At 40.6% G+C, this 15,632-nt stretch overlaps 1 protein-coding gene across 1 annotated transcript in view; it reads right to left on the bottom strand.

Annotated features, from left to right (window-relative positions):
* The window catches only part of LOC308376234 (E3 ubiquitin-protein ligase TRIM65-like), a gene marked incomplete at both ends in the record, with an annotated part of 62,259 nt that extends 56,528 nt beyond the window's left edge, over positions 1-5,731 (bottom strand). Inside the window, one exon of the mRNA XM_080852529.1 lies at positions 5,458-5,731. Within this exon, the coding sequence (XP_080708655.1) occupies positions 5,458-5,731 (274 nt within the window). The remainder of the gene's footprint in view (positions 1-5,457) is intronic.
* Positions 5,732-15,632: the final 9,901 nt, after the last annotated feature.

Here is a 15,632-nt window from a genome sequence, read left to right as displayed (position 1 = left end):
AAGAATTGTGTGCTAGTTGGGTTCAAGCTGTGATGACTTATGTTAAAGAAATCGAATGCCAGTGCTTATTAAATAAGCACATGGTGCAGCCAGTGATATATGAAGTGATTTGTGTGTAGAGTTTGGCACAGAAAGTTCAGCAAATCTGAATCATATGTAAAATAAAATAGTGTTTTGTAGTTTTGGGAAATGAGTCTTCTGGTAGATGGAGTCATGGTTTAGGATGTTTAGTTAATAGGCCCAGTTGTAGTGTGTAAGCTATCGAGAAAAACTGTAATAAAGGTAATCCAACATAAAACCAAGGTAATTTAACAAATTACTTAATTCTCTTTTATTTTCATTTCAATAATCATTAGGGTTGTAAATACATACAAGTTTGGCCTCAGATGTCATCAGCAGAGGGTTGTTTTCTTCCTAGACCACCACCACACCAGTGCGGTAATGCCAATACGTGGAGTCACCCCAGCACTCCACCCCAGAATCACAACAGCTTCACTGGTGATCTAATGTCTAACCCTAAACCCATGGTAGAGAGGCTGGGTGAATGTAGTCTGGATTTAGCATCTGTTCACCTTAGTCACAACAGCTTCACTGATGCGCCAAGACAATTAAGCCTAAACCCAGGGTAGAGTGTGTGAGTGAATGTGGTCTGGACTCTGTGCAGGAGGGTAATTGTGCCAGAGATGCTGTAGAAGTCCAGAGTTCCTGCCCTTTGATCCACATACACTCCTATTCTGGAACTGGCCACTAGATGGAGTTTAGTCTCTTTATAATTGTGCCAGAAAGAGGAGCTGCTGGGGGTGAGTCTCAGACTCCAGGACTTATGATTCCATCCAAACCCACACTCAACACCCCCTCTCCTGCTGATGCTTTTATATGAGACTGATATACCAACCCCCTGCCCACTCCACTCAACCTCCCAGTAGCAGCGTCCAGACACAGCCTCTCTGCACAGCACCTGAGAACACCCATCATAAAATCTCTCTGGATGATCAGGATATGACTGGACCGCAGCTTTCCTCTCCACCCTCCTGTTTCCCTCAGACAGATGGAGGTTTCTCTCTGCTGTGTTTGGATCCAGTGTGAAGTGACAGGAGTCTGATGGAGGAGAGGACAGAACAAACCTAGGTATTTAAATGTGTTAGGTGTGTACGTATGTGTGTGGTTTCTATTATTTTATATGAATCTTTGCGTGTGGGGTATGAGACTTAATTCTGTGATTTCTTCTGTGAAGGAATGTTTCACATATAAGAGATTTGTTTGTGTGTGATTCTGTACGTACTGTATGTGTACAGTACATGTGTGATAGTCTGTATTCAAAAGTTCAAAAGTGAGCATGGTTGTGTGTGTGTGTGTGTGTGTGTGTGTGTGTTAGAAAGGCAGTGTGTGTGTCTCTCCACCTGATCTACTTGTAGAATCCCTCAGCCTACACCTACTCACCCAAACCTCACTGTCATGCATTTGTGTTGTTGTGTGAGATTCTGTACATGTTTGCCTGGCTGTCTGTCTACATTTGTGTGTGTGTGTCTGTGTGTGCGCGTTTATATGTCTGTGTTTGTGTGGCTCTTTGATCTGATAGCTTTACAGATCCCACATACATAGGACAAGTGCATATTCTATATCAGCTATATCAATGCCATTTTATTGTCCTAGTTCTTTGCAGTTCATGACTTCATGTTCCAAATGTGCCTAAGAGATGCACGCAGAAGAGTGTGTTTGGCCTGCTCTTTGGCAAAGACCTAAAAGGCATGGCAAGGATTGTGCAGGAGTCAACTATGCTGACAGGAGTCATGGAGAATCCGTGCCTGTACCCCCCCCATTCTATACCCAGGGGGGACAGGTGGTGTGAGGGGAGATGGTGGGTTTAGAGCGAGCGCCAAAGCAAGTGCTGCAGCTGATGAGATGAACTGATTTGAAGAGTGTGTGTGTTTGTGTGTGTGTGTGTGTGTGTGTGTGTGTGTGTGTGTGTGTGTTGATGAGAAGAACTGAATTTAAATGAGGTGTGGTGGATTGATGTGAAAGGGGTGTGGCAAATATGATACATCTCCTCCTGACCTTCAGTTTAGGAAAATGGAAAAAGAAACTGGAAAAGACAAGGTTTCCTCTATCCATGAACTATAACAGCCATAATGAAATGTGGAACTGCTTAAACATGTAGGTCCATGTGATTGCTACTGAAACTTGACTTGGAATTAAGAAAACTGTCAACAAAGTGTGTTTGTGTCGAACTCACATTGTAGGAAATCATCTCTGGTTGTAGGTTCAGGAGGCAAAATAGCCTGGACTTTAGTCACTATTGAGAGAGAAAGAATCATATTAGAAACAAGACTGACTGGTGTAAATGTCAACATTGCATTAACCTTCTCTTTTTATAGTGGCAATAGATTTATTTTCCCTTGTTGAAGGACATTATGAGTCTCCAGCTTCTTCAACCTTAAAGACAAGTAAACATGGAGACACCTGCAGAGTATCTCAGCTTCACCGACATACAAAGGATATGTGATATTGAGAAATACAGGTTCTAAAGATCACCATCACATTTAGCTTTTTAGTACAATCAGGAGGGAAAGTATAGTAAGGCATTACATGTAAACATATGTGAGTAATGTGATTAACCTGATGCAGAAATCTTCATGACTTCCTCCTTGCAGAAATTCTCCAGCTGCGTCTTTAGTGAGTTGACAGATTTCTTCACAGCCTCGAAAGAGAGGCCTTGATTCACAGAGATGCAGGATGAGTATTTAGACTCAGGTGTCTCACTGACTGAATGGAAAGTCTAAAGAAAGAAACACAGAGATAGAGAGAAAGAGAGAAAGGAGGAAGAGATGACAGAGAGAGAATAGCTAAATTCTCAAAATAAAGCATCCACATATAATTGTTTGAGTGTGTCTGTGAGTCTGTGTAAGTGTGTGTGTGTGCGTGTGTGTGAGTGTGAGTGTGTGTGCGTGGGTGTGCGAGAGAGTTTGTTTGTGTGTGTGTGTGTGTGTGTGTGTGTGTGTGTGTGTGTGTAGGTGTGTGTGTGTGTGTGGGTAGGTGTGTGTGTGTGTTTTTGTGTGTGTGTGTAAGTTTTCTGGTTGATGTTTTGAAACCAAAATGAATCCAACACAAATGGTTCTCCAAATGCCACTGGTTTGCCTTGACCTACATGTTGCCTGACCAAAGAGGCACAGTGGCAGGCACCTGTGCACATTATGTTCCTCCAAACAAACTGTAAGCCATGATGTCATGGCAGATGTGCTTTGATCAATTAACCACAGGTGGTGACTTCACTCACGCCTTGCCTGTCAGTCAGTGTTCTTCCCTAACATGTGACCTAACCTGTCCTAACAATTGCCATAATCAGGGATGCAAACACATGTATGGTCAAAAAAGAGAGAGGTAATTGAAGTTGCTTTTGATTAGTTTTCTGAAGAATGTAATTGTTTTCATCGTGCTCAAATGTTTTGAGTGATGAATACAAAAACCTTATTCACATCCACTGAACCTGCATGGGGTAGGGTATCTGTTCAAAGTACTGTGGACTGTGTTTAATATGAAGAAGGAGGATATCTAGAAATGTAGAGATCCTAGAAGAAAATTCAACAGTATCTAAATTGAATTCTACATTTCCACCTAGGAATATATTCAACATAAACCAGTGCCAAACACTCTCTGCACTAACATTCCATCGTGAACAGTTAATTTGGGTGATAAATAAAAACAAAACTTTAAAGGCACTGACACTGCATGAGCATCTGTTCAAAGTGCTATATACTTTATTAGGATCAGAAGAAAGAAGGATCAAACTGGATATGTAGATCCTTGAAGAAAATGCAACAATATCTATATTGAATACAAAAGAATATATTCAACATAAATTAGTGCCCTCAAACATTCTGTGCACTAATAATCCATCATCAACAGTTACCTTGAGGAAATGGATGTGATCCTCTGTGTGTGAAAGCTTCTCCAGCTCAGCATCTCTCCTCTTCAGCCCAGCAATCTCCTGCTCCAGTCGCTTCAGGAGTCCTTCAGTCCGACTCACCTCAGCCTTCTCCTGAGCTCTGATCAGCTCTCTCACCTCAGACTGCCTTCTCTCAATGGAGCGGATCATCTCAGTAAAGATCCTCTCACTGTCGTCCACTGCTGTCTGTGCAGAGCTCTGTTAGGAGACACACAAAGAGGAGGGGTCCATCTAAAGCAGCCCACTCACTCAGCTAGAAAGTGGCTCAGCATTACAGACTCCTGTCTGGCTGACTGGAGGAAAGCCCTGATTGAGCCTGAAATGGCTTCCAGCAGCCAGCTGTTGTCCTCCTCTCCTCTAGTCAGTACTCACCTTGAGAGTCTCCACAGCCTTCCTCAGCTCCTTCAGCTCCTTCTCTCTCTCCTGGATTCTCTGCTGGATTTTATTCTGGGTCTCCCCCAAGTGTGTCTATGTTGAAGGAATACATCACATCCACAACTAACAGTTATGGTGGCATCATAATATTAGTATTGTCTGATAGCTTGTTCTTTCAGGAATGCTGTTTAAGCTACTGAGGCTGACTGAGAGGTGATCTGTATTGCTTTATTGGTGAGACGTTGTTTCATTACAAGGCTTGAGAAAAACACACAAAATAAGTGTTGTCTGTGGAGCAAAACAGTGAACCATGCATGCAGTAAATCTTTATTTAATCATATTGATCATTTCCTTGTGGAGTTGATAGAAATGTGCAACACACCCTTACTGCAACTGTACCCTCACTGAGTGACCTGTGACCTCTAGGCAGTTGATAACCATGTAATGTCATTCAGTCATAGTGCCAACCACCCCTACAAAATGCCATTTCAGCCCCCTAATCACTGGGCTCACCTGAGAGGACTGTGCTGCAATATAGTAGGCAGAAATCATGATGTGCCCATCTTAATATAAAATACTGTAAAATAACAAAAGTATTACAAAATAACCACAAAAATAATACATTAAATGGTAATTTAGGCTTTTTATCTTTATTTATTATTTAGATACAGTTTGTAACGGGAGATTACATTGTTATTCTCTCTCTGCCTCACACTATAATAACCTAAAGAGGATGAGTCTATAGCCTGCCTTCCAGTTGGAAACCCAATAGCCATGTCCTACCATACAAGTCTAATCTATGACCAAGAGAACTCCTGTGCTTACCTGTTTCTCTCTCCTCCCTGCAGAGGCTGACACGGTGTCATGGCCTTTGTGTTCATCCACCAGACAGAGCAAACAAACACAACTTTGGTCCGTACGACAAAATATCTCCAGAGGCTTCTCATGTTGGGTGCAGATCCTCTCCTGTAGCTGGCCTGTGGCATCAACTACCTTGTGTTTTCGTCCAGGAATAAGTTCATTGTGAGCTTTGAAGTGAGTTTCACAGTATGACACCAGACATTCGAGACAGGACTTCACAGCTTTGAGTTTTCTACCAGTGCAGACGTCACACTCCACATCTCCAGGTCCAGCAGTACATGTAACAGGAGCAGCAGCTTGGATTCTGGTCTTCTTGAGCTGTTCCACCAGCTCGGCAAAAATATGATTTTTGCTTAAAACGGGTCTTGGGGTGAACGTCTGTCTGCACTGGGGGCAGCTGTAGACTGCCTTGTGATCTTCCTGATCCCAGCAGCTCGTAATGCAGCCCATACAGTAACTGTGTCCACAATTAGTAGTCACTGGATCCCTAAGAAGATCCAAACAAATCGAACATGTAATAAGTTCGTGGTAACTTGGAGCCGCTTCTGCCATTCTTCGTTCGTGCTGTGTAACGTCTCACAGGTTTTCACGTAGTTTCGTTTCGCCTTTATCACTAACTTTGAAACGACCACCTGGTGGAGTGGGCGTGTTCGTGCAAACAGCCTTCTTACATCGATAAGGCCTTTGAGTATGGAGGATTATCGGGGCCAAAACTAAATAAATAAATAAATAAATAAATAAATGAATGGTTAAATACTTGGATAAATACATAATTAGATTTATTTATACCTACATTTATTTATTTATACTTACATATATTTATTTATACTTACATATATTTATTTATACTTACATTTTGTCATACATTTTGTCATACATTTTGTCAAACATTTTGTCATACTTACATTTTGTCATACATTTTGTCATACTTATTGTCATACTTATTGTCATACTTATTGTCATACTTATTGTCCACGGTGTAACTTGCTTGCAGCAAAATAAATCCGTCATCCCCCGTCACCAAGTCAGGGGGCGGGTTAAAGCCTCTGATTGGTGGTTCAACTTGAATTGACTGCTTTTGACTAATTCAAGATGGCAGCACCCGGTGTGGATTAAATAAATGGAATATTGCATGCTACAGTAGTCGAAATGTTGGCTGTAGCTGAGGAGATGGAGGCAACTGCAATTCACATTGTTTTTAAAATCATATTGAGGGCTTCGCTGAGATTATATCAACGCTATCGGCCCTGACTGACACAGACATAGATGAAAATGTGTTCACGATCCTCAGGTAGCAGATGAGGCTGAGTGATGGTCATACATCCTGGAGGTGGTCGTACTCTGTTTGATCTTAGGCTGGCACAATTGAACACTTCGCACTCTCTGGCCTGAAAATACAAAATATTGCGAACCTTTTTCGAGTGTCCAAGCGCACTATCAAGCGACAAATGCAGCAGAGTGGTATCAGGTATTAATAAGAGTAGACTGTGTCTGTGTCAGGGGTATAGATGTTCGGGATCTGGAGAAAGTAATGGGTAAACGTCCCTTGTCATTACTAAAAGGAGAGCTCCAACTATTAACTCTCTAGTCTGAGAGTTGTCATTTGTTGGGGAGCTGTGAGACTCTTTCTCTGAGACTGTTGTAACGTCATTACTGCTTGACTGTCACTATGTTTACAGTATTGTGCCCTATAAAAGATGGTCCTCCGGCCTTCAGAGCGGAGAGAGACATGATTGAGACCTAAGCCTGGTGTTGTGTTGTTTTTTATTGTCAGAGGTCTGGGTTTCTCTCCCAATCTACAGATTGATAAACGTATTAAAATCCAGAACTCAACTGAACACCCCGTTTATACGGTGGGAAAACGTATATATTTTCATGCGGTTTGGCCTTTCATTTACGAGAAAAAACGGAGGTTTTATCACGGGAAACGATCATTTCTAAAAACTCCGGCCAAAGTGGAGATTTCAGGAAAACTCAGTTTTTGCGTGTGCACTGGGTCAAACGGAGTTTGCGTCACATATGCGCCTAAAATGCATTCGTGATGTGAGTGTCCTATATTTACTGTTTACTGATCATGGATGCTGTTAACGTAGTGCTCATTTATACGTTAATGCAAACGCAGGATTGCATTCTTTCAAACCTATAACTGAATCTCTCAACCCTTCCACAGTGTGTGACTATTGGCTTTAACAATGGTATCCCCTGCACTTCCACCAGTGGACTACGAGTTTTACATTCCATCTTGTCTACCTGTTGTAGCCAAATAAACGTAAAGGACATATCTAGGACTCATAGCCAATTTAATGGATTAGCAGCCTACTTATGCAAACCTACAGGTTTAGCATAGTTATGATGGCGTTTGGGGGCGTATATGCAGGTTCATGTAAACAGAAAGTTTTTTGGAAAAAGACCTTGTGTGTACGACGTTATTTTTGAACGGAAGGGCAGAAATATTCTCTATTCTGTAATTACCCGGCTATGTGTAAATGTGGTCTTACTCTTAGTCATCCGTTTATGAAGAGACGGACAAAACACTTTCTTCATCACTGGTGATTCAAAAACTGAGGACATAAGAACCATGCTACAGCGTAACATTCTAATAGCAGCCTGATGCAAACTATGGAAGAGATAGACGTGATGGGGTAACGACAGCGCTACGACCTGGCTACGACTACTACGGCCAGTGCACCCAGTAGGCCACATTAAACCCAACATTTCATAACACTACTAGAAATACTACTAGTAGTAGACGAGTTGAGGGCCTCTTAAATTAAGGATGCAGCCTCACGCAGCAGCTGAGGGTATGTCTTCTGGGACATTCTGGTATCTTGATTTATTTAAATAATGCTCAATAACTTTCATTAAACTAAATCTGGCGCTTGGCATCCATAAACGCCAAAATTCAGTATCCCTCGAGCCTGATCGACTGGTTGAGCCTGCCTGGTGTGTAACACCAATCAGAGGCTTTAACCCGCCCCCTGACTTGGTGACGGGGGATGACGGATTTATTTTGCTGCAAGCAAGTTACACCGTGGACAATAAGTATGACAATAAGTATGACAATAAGTATGACAAAATGTATGACAAAATGTATGACAAAATGTAAGTATGACAAAATGTTTGACAAAATGTATGACAAAATGTATGACAAAATGTAAGTATAAATAAATATATGTAAGTATAAATAAATATATGTAAGTATAAATAAATAAATGTAGGTATAAATAAATCTAATTATGTATTTATCCAAGTATTTAACCATTCATTTATTTATTTAGTTAGTTATTTATTTATTTAGTTTTGGCCCCGATAATCCTCCATATTTGAGTCAGTTAATAACAACGTTCTTTTTAAACAGTGACATGTAGATAATACAGCAATTCATTTTCCACCATTCATGAGCTGAATCAACCACCAGAAATTAGTTATCTGTCTCTGAATATAAACTGAAAATAAACTGAATATCCGCAAGAGAAATACAAAGGGAATTGTAGTAAAGCTTGGCTTGCAGGAGGGATGTCGCCATCTAGTGGATATTTCAAGTCTAATGATACAAAACAAGGACAGGATACAATTTTGCCATATTAGTGTGTGCGGGCCGGCCGGGGTAGCCTTATTGAATCTAGTGACACTCAGCAAACTCAAATCCTGCAAGAAGAGTTTCTCAAATCATTTATGTAACCTGGAGGAAATGTATGTGATCCTCTCTGTGTGAAAGCTGCTCCATCTCAGCCTCTTTCACAAACGTTCTCAACGTCACAAATGCTGGTCTCAGAAACTATTGCTTTATCCCTCTTCATACCTGGTCCTTGACTCTCTGTTGCAGATGATTCTATCACATGGTCTTGTTGTCCTTCTATAGAGTGTTCAAGCTACAAGTTTGGTCTAACTGAGAGTGTTCTAGCTTTGAGAGAGTTCTAACTGTGAACATTTTCCAAGTTCCAAGTTCCAAGCCGGTCTCGGAGTGAAGGTGTGCCCCTAACCATTGCAGTAACTGCAACCGCAAGGCGTCCTCATAGTCGCTGGATTCCCTAGCAGATCAACAGAAAGTGCACAGCTGCAGAGAGTGTGTGTGAGAGAGACAGAGAGAGAGGGAGGGGGAGAGACTGTGTGTGTGTATGAGTGAGAGAGGGAGAGGGAGAGATAAGGGCTGACTCAGTGCTGAATTAGTTGAACTTCACTAATAATTTACTTACTGATTATAAGTTTTTATTCATCTTTTTGCACAAGAAACATTTTTGAAACATACTGGTCTCATGATAATGGCATTAATAAAGAAATACAGAAACACATTTCATTGGATTTTGTTGGATGAATACTCTCATTGTGATTTACTGTCATGGTACGTAATATTGTGGTTGTCATATTAAACCAGATATCAGAACATGTATGCAATAACAGAGGGACTAAACACTTGGGAGAGTGAGGTTATGCAACACAGAGCTCATCAAAACCTTTCACACACAATGGCTAATTTCTGCTGTGATGATACTGCATGTGTTACAGCAGAGGTCTAGAGATACAGAAATTGTAATAGCTGGGGTCCAGAGATGGGGGAAATGGCTTCAGTCTGTCGTAGTCCCCAAGATCAAAGTGATTTTGGTGCAGTCTTATGAAAAAAATTGTTCCCTCATAAAAATTGAATTTAAAGATTCGGATGATGTGTAGCATATACTTATTACTTGCTGACTTCAAGTTTCACTATATTTAACAGTTTGCAGGATGCATATTTAATACTTGCAGGATGATATGAAAGACGTCAATGTCAAGGTTGAGTATTTTCATAATGCATAACTATATGCATGACTATAGCTCTCCGAATACTAAATGACGTAAATGTGTAGAAGGCCATGAATGGATTAAATCAATTCCAGGAGAGGAACAGGTTTGCTGTTGCTCTAACTGTTAGTATTGTTGAGCAGTGTGGTGAGTTTGGTGTCCTCTGATGTGTTGTAGTACACAGTGTAGGTTGTTTCGGTATGATTACTTGCATGAGACGTTAAGAGGTCTGGCCATCATGGGAAGTCCCAACCCAGCAGCACCAGGAATGTAACATGTTGTCCTGCGTTTGACTGAGATTGTTACCATAGAAGTTCAATAAAGTGTAGGACTGAAGAGTGGCACCAACTTCACTGATCATTTTATATTCCCCCCCAACCACACACACACACACGGACACGGACACACACACAGACACAGACAGAGACACACACACACACACACACACACACACACACACACACACACACACACACACACACACACACACACACACACACACACACACACACACACACACAGACACAGACAGAGACACACACACACACACACACACACACACACACACACACACACACACACACACACACACACACACACACACACACACACACACACACACACACACACACACACACATAAAAATACACATAAACAAACCAAAGAAGAGAGTGCATTAAGGCACATTGAATGCCAGTCTATAACTGTTTATTCACCATTTTGCATCAAAAACATTTTAAAACCTACTGGTGTCATTAGAATGGTTTTGACAAAGAAACTGAGGAACACATTTCATTGGGGGTCAAATGTTGGACAAAAACAATCTCATTAAGATTTACTGCCATGGTACGCAATATTGTAGTAGTCATATAGAACCAGGTATTAGAACCTGTCTGCAATAACAGAGGGACTAAACACTTGGGAGAGTGAGGTTATGCAACACAGAGCTCATCAAAACCTCTTACACACAATGTCTTATTTCTGCTGTGGTGATACTGCATGTCTTACAGCAGAGGTCTAGGTACAGATATTACAATAGCTGGGGTCGAAAGATGGGGGAATGGCTTCCGCCTGTTGTTGTCCCCAAGATCAAATATTCTCAGAACCAGCTGCTAGATCCTTTCATGTGAGTGATGTGTTAAATTATGTGATGTGTAAGATGTATGTGCTAACAGCATCTAGATATGTCAGTCACAGCAGCTTCACTGATGATCTAGAGCCTTCAAGCCAAAACCCAGGGTAAAGTGTGTGAGAGAATGTGGTCTGGACTTTGTGCAGGATGGTCATTGTGTCAGAGATGCTGAAGAAGACCAGAGTTCCTGCCCTGTGATCCACATACACTCCTATTCTGGAGCTGGCCACTAGAGGGAGTTCAGTAATTTCACTCTTGTACCTGAAATAGTATCTGCTGCTGGAGAGTTCCAGACTCCAGGACTGATCATTCCATCCAAAATAATCTCTCCTGCCGAGGCTTTGATATGAGACTGCTAAAGAAACACGCTTCCCACTCCACTCAACCTCCCAGTAGCAGCGTCCAGACACACCCTCTCTACACATCACCTGCTCCCACACATCAAATCTATCTGGATGATCAGGATATGACTGGTACTCATCTCTACCTTCCACCCTCCTGTTCCCCTCAGACAGATGGAGTTTTCTGTGTGCTGTGTTTGGGTCCAGTGTGAAGTGGCATAAGTCTGATGGAGGAGAAGACAGGATAAACTTAGGTATTTATATGTGCTGAGTATGTGTGTGTGTGTGTGTGTGTGTGTGTGTGTGTGTGTGTGTGTGTGTGTGTGTGTGTGTGTGTGTTGTTATTACAGTGCATGAAATGCCCTGTATTGTTATTCCTAGGCTTCTTCTTCTTCTTCTTCTTCTTCTTCTTCTTCTTCTTCTTCTCACCTTTTTCTGCGATTAATTCAGCCCGAACCGCTTAACGTAGAAACTTCATTCAAACTTTGTCGCGTAGGTCTTGTAAAGGACACTTATGCTATGTATTTTTCACTTTTCTAAACTTTATACTTTTTAAGATATTAAATAAAAACGAATCTAAATTTTCCCATTGACTTACATTGGGCCATTATGACATCATAATAGGGTCTTTAAACTGGCTTGCACCTGTGCTTCACTGACACCTGCGCCAAATCCAAGGAACCTCGTCTCTGTCCCTCTCAATTTAACTGTAACTAGGAACATTAAGACACCTTCCATTCTCTACTTTTTTTTTTCTCCATCTCTCCATCTTTCTCTCTATCCCTCTCAGTCTACTTTCTCTCACACTCAATCTCTCTTCTTCACTCAATTTTTATCTCCTTTTTTCAATATTTTCACTCTCTTTTTCTCTTTCACTCTTGTTCACTCTTCTTTCCTTCTTCCACTCTTCTTTCCTTTCTTCTTTCCTTCTTCCACTCTTCTTTCCTTCTTTCACTTTTCGTTCCTTTCTTCACTCTCCTTTCTTCTTTCCTTCTTTCACTCTTCTTTCCTTCTTCAACTATTATTTCCTTCTTTCAGTCTTCTTTCCTTCCTTCACTCTTCTTTCTTTTCTTCTTCCACTCTTCTTTCCTTTCTTCACTCTTCTTTCTTTTCTTCTTTCCTTCTTTCACTCTTCTTTCCTTCCTCCTCTCTTCTCTCCTTTCTTCACTCTTCTTTCCTTTCTTCTTTCCTTCTTCCACTCTTCTTTCCTTTCTTCTTTCCTTCTTTCACTCTTCTTTCTTTTCTTCTTCCTTTCCTAACTTTTGCATTTCATGCACTGGTATTTCCTTCAGGAAATGCATTTTCTAGTTTTATATAATTCTTTGCGTGTGGGGAATGAGATTTATTTCTGTGATTTCTTCTGTGAGGAGATTGTTTGCATGTAAGTGAGATATGTTTGTGTGTGTGTGATTCTGTACATGTAAAACGCCATTTTAGTCAAATGGAAAAAGACACTGGAAAAGACACTGTTTCCTCTACTCATGAACTATAACAGCCTTAAAGAAATGTTGAACGGCTAAAACATGTAGGACTATGTTTAACTGCTTAAATGTGATTGCTCCTGACTTGTGATTTGGAATAAAGTAAACTATATTAAAATGTGTTTGTGCCAAACTCACATTGTAGGATTTCCTCTCTGGTTGTAGGTTGAGGACGCAAATCAGCCTGGACTGCAGTCACTATTGAGAGACACAGACAACAACACAGACTAGTGTAAATGTCAACATTGCATCAACCTTCTGTTTTTATGATGGCAGTAAATAGTAGGGTCTCTTGTTGAGGGACATTTTGAGTCTCCAGCCTCTTCAACCTTAAAGACCCTCTCAAAGACAAGTAAACATGGAGACACCTGTAGAGTATCTCAGCTTCACCTACATACAAAGGATATGTTACAAATATGTGACATTGAGAAAAACAGTTTCCTTAAGTTCACCATCATATTTAGATTATTGGTACAATCCAGAGGGAAAGTATAGTAAGTCATAACATGTAAACATATGTCAATAATATGTATGATTAGCCTGATGCAGATATCTTCATGACTTTCTCCTTGCAGAAAGTGTGTGTGTGTGTGTGTATGTGTGTGTGTGTGTGTGTGTGTGTGTGTGTGTGTGTGTGTGTGTGTGTGTGTGTGTGTGTGTGTGTGTGTGTGTGTGTGTGTGTGTGTGTGAGAGTGTGTATATGTGTCTGTGTATGTGTGACTCGTTGATGTGATAGCTTTACCGATCCCACATACATAGGACAGGTGCATATTTTATATCAGTTGGATAATGCCAGTTTATCCTAGTTTTTGGCAGTAAATTACTTTATGTTCCAAATGTGTCTAAAAGGTGTCTGTGTGCTGATGAGGAGAACTGGGTTTAAATTAAGTGTGGGTGATTGATCTGAGAGGGGTGTGGCAAGTAAGTTGCATCTCCTCCTGAACTTAAGTTCAGAAACTGGAAAAGACTGTATCCTCTGACCTATAACAGCCATAACGAAATGTTGAACTGCTTAAACATGTAGGGCATGTGATTGCTACTGAAACTTGACTTGTGATTTGGAATAAAGAAAACTGTATAAAATGTGTTTGTGTCAAACTCACATGGTGGGAAATCCTCTCTAGTTGTATATTCAGGAGGCAAAATAGCCTGAACTTTAGTCACTATTGAGAGGGAAAGAATCATATTTGGAACAACACTGACTGGTGTGAACGTCAACATTGCATTAACCTTCTGTTTTATGATGTCAGTACATTTATGTTCTCTTGTTGATGGACATTATGAGTCTCCAACTTCTTCAACCTTAAAGACCCTCTTAAAGACAAGTAAACATGGAGACACCTTTAGAGTATCTCAGCTTCACCGTCATACAAAGGATATGTTACAAATATGTAACATTGAGAAATACAGGTTCCTCAAGGTCACCATCACATTTAGCTTATTGGTACAATCCAGAGGGAAAGTATAGTAAGTGACTTAAAAAGACTGTATCCTCTGACCTATAACAGCCATAACAAAATGTTGCAATGCTTAAACATGTAGGGCATGTGATTGCTACTGAAACTTGACTTGTGATTTGGAATAAAGGAAACTGTATAAAATGTGTTTGTGTCAAACTCACATTGTAGGAAATCCTCTCTAGTTGTAGGTTCAGGAGGCAAAATCACTATTTGAGAGGGAAATAATATTAGAAACAACACTGACTGGTGTAAACGTCAACATTGCATCAACCTTCTGTTTTATGATGTCAGTACATTTGTGTTCTCTTGTTGAGGGACATTTTGAGTCTCCAACTTCTTCAACATTAAAGACCCTCTTAAGACAAGTAAACATGGAGACACCTTTAGAGTATCTCAGCTTCACCGACATACAAAGGATATGTTACAAATATTAGATTTTAGATTAGATTAGATTAGATTAGATTAGATTAGATTCAACTTTATTGTCATTGTACAGAGTACAGGTAGTCTGGGAAGTCCCGCCCCACTTCTTCCGGCCAAATTGATTTTCCTCTGCACTGGGTCTGGCCAACTTTGGATAGCCGTTCATTTCAAGATTTCCAGAATCCTTGGAGCCAATCACAAACTGGCTTTTGGCTACCTGGCGCGCCATTGGCGGATTTAAACTTACCACGGCTACGTTACAAAATCTACTGCACGCAGAGTTTTTAAAAATTGGACATGGTGGCCGCCGAAGTACCGCAAAACTTCGATAAGGCAAGTTTTCTTTGAAAACAGAACAGAAACTTGCCCTGGAACAATTCATACAGAAAAAATATGTGTTTGCTTTATTACCGATCGTTGTATCGTTGTATAGTATCATTGGTCTGATTGGTTAAAGGCGTGTCCAATTACGTGAGTGAAGTGGATCGCTGATGAGTAGTTTGCCAGACTAACTGAGCAAATGAAATGCAGTGAAGGGGCAGGGAATTCCCAGACAAGAGTACAGGTACTGAGACAACGAAATGCAGTTTAGCATCTAACCAGAAGTGCAAAATAGCAATAAAAGTGCAGAGTATGTGCATATGTAAAGTGGAATAATTGAATAAATAAGATATATACAGTAAGAGTTAGGTATGAAAAATAAACAGAATTGGGACTAGCAGCAATTGAGGTAGGAAGTGTTATGTAGATAGATGTGAAATATATAAATGTGAAATATATAAAGTGCAGGTGTATTAGTGGTGGTAATAAGTAAAAAGAAGTGAATGAGGTATTAGT

Source organism: Sprattus sprattus (assembly GCF_963457725.1).
Source record: "Sprattus sprattus genome assembly, chromosome: 15".
NCBI lineage: Eukaryota > Metazoa > Chordata > Actinopteri > Clupeiformes > Clupeidae > Sprattus > Sprattus sprattus.
The sequence above is the reverse complement of the archived record's forward strand: the minus strand, read 5'-3'. Positions and strand labels throughout refer to the sequence as shown.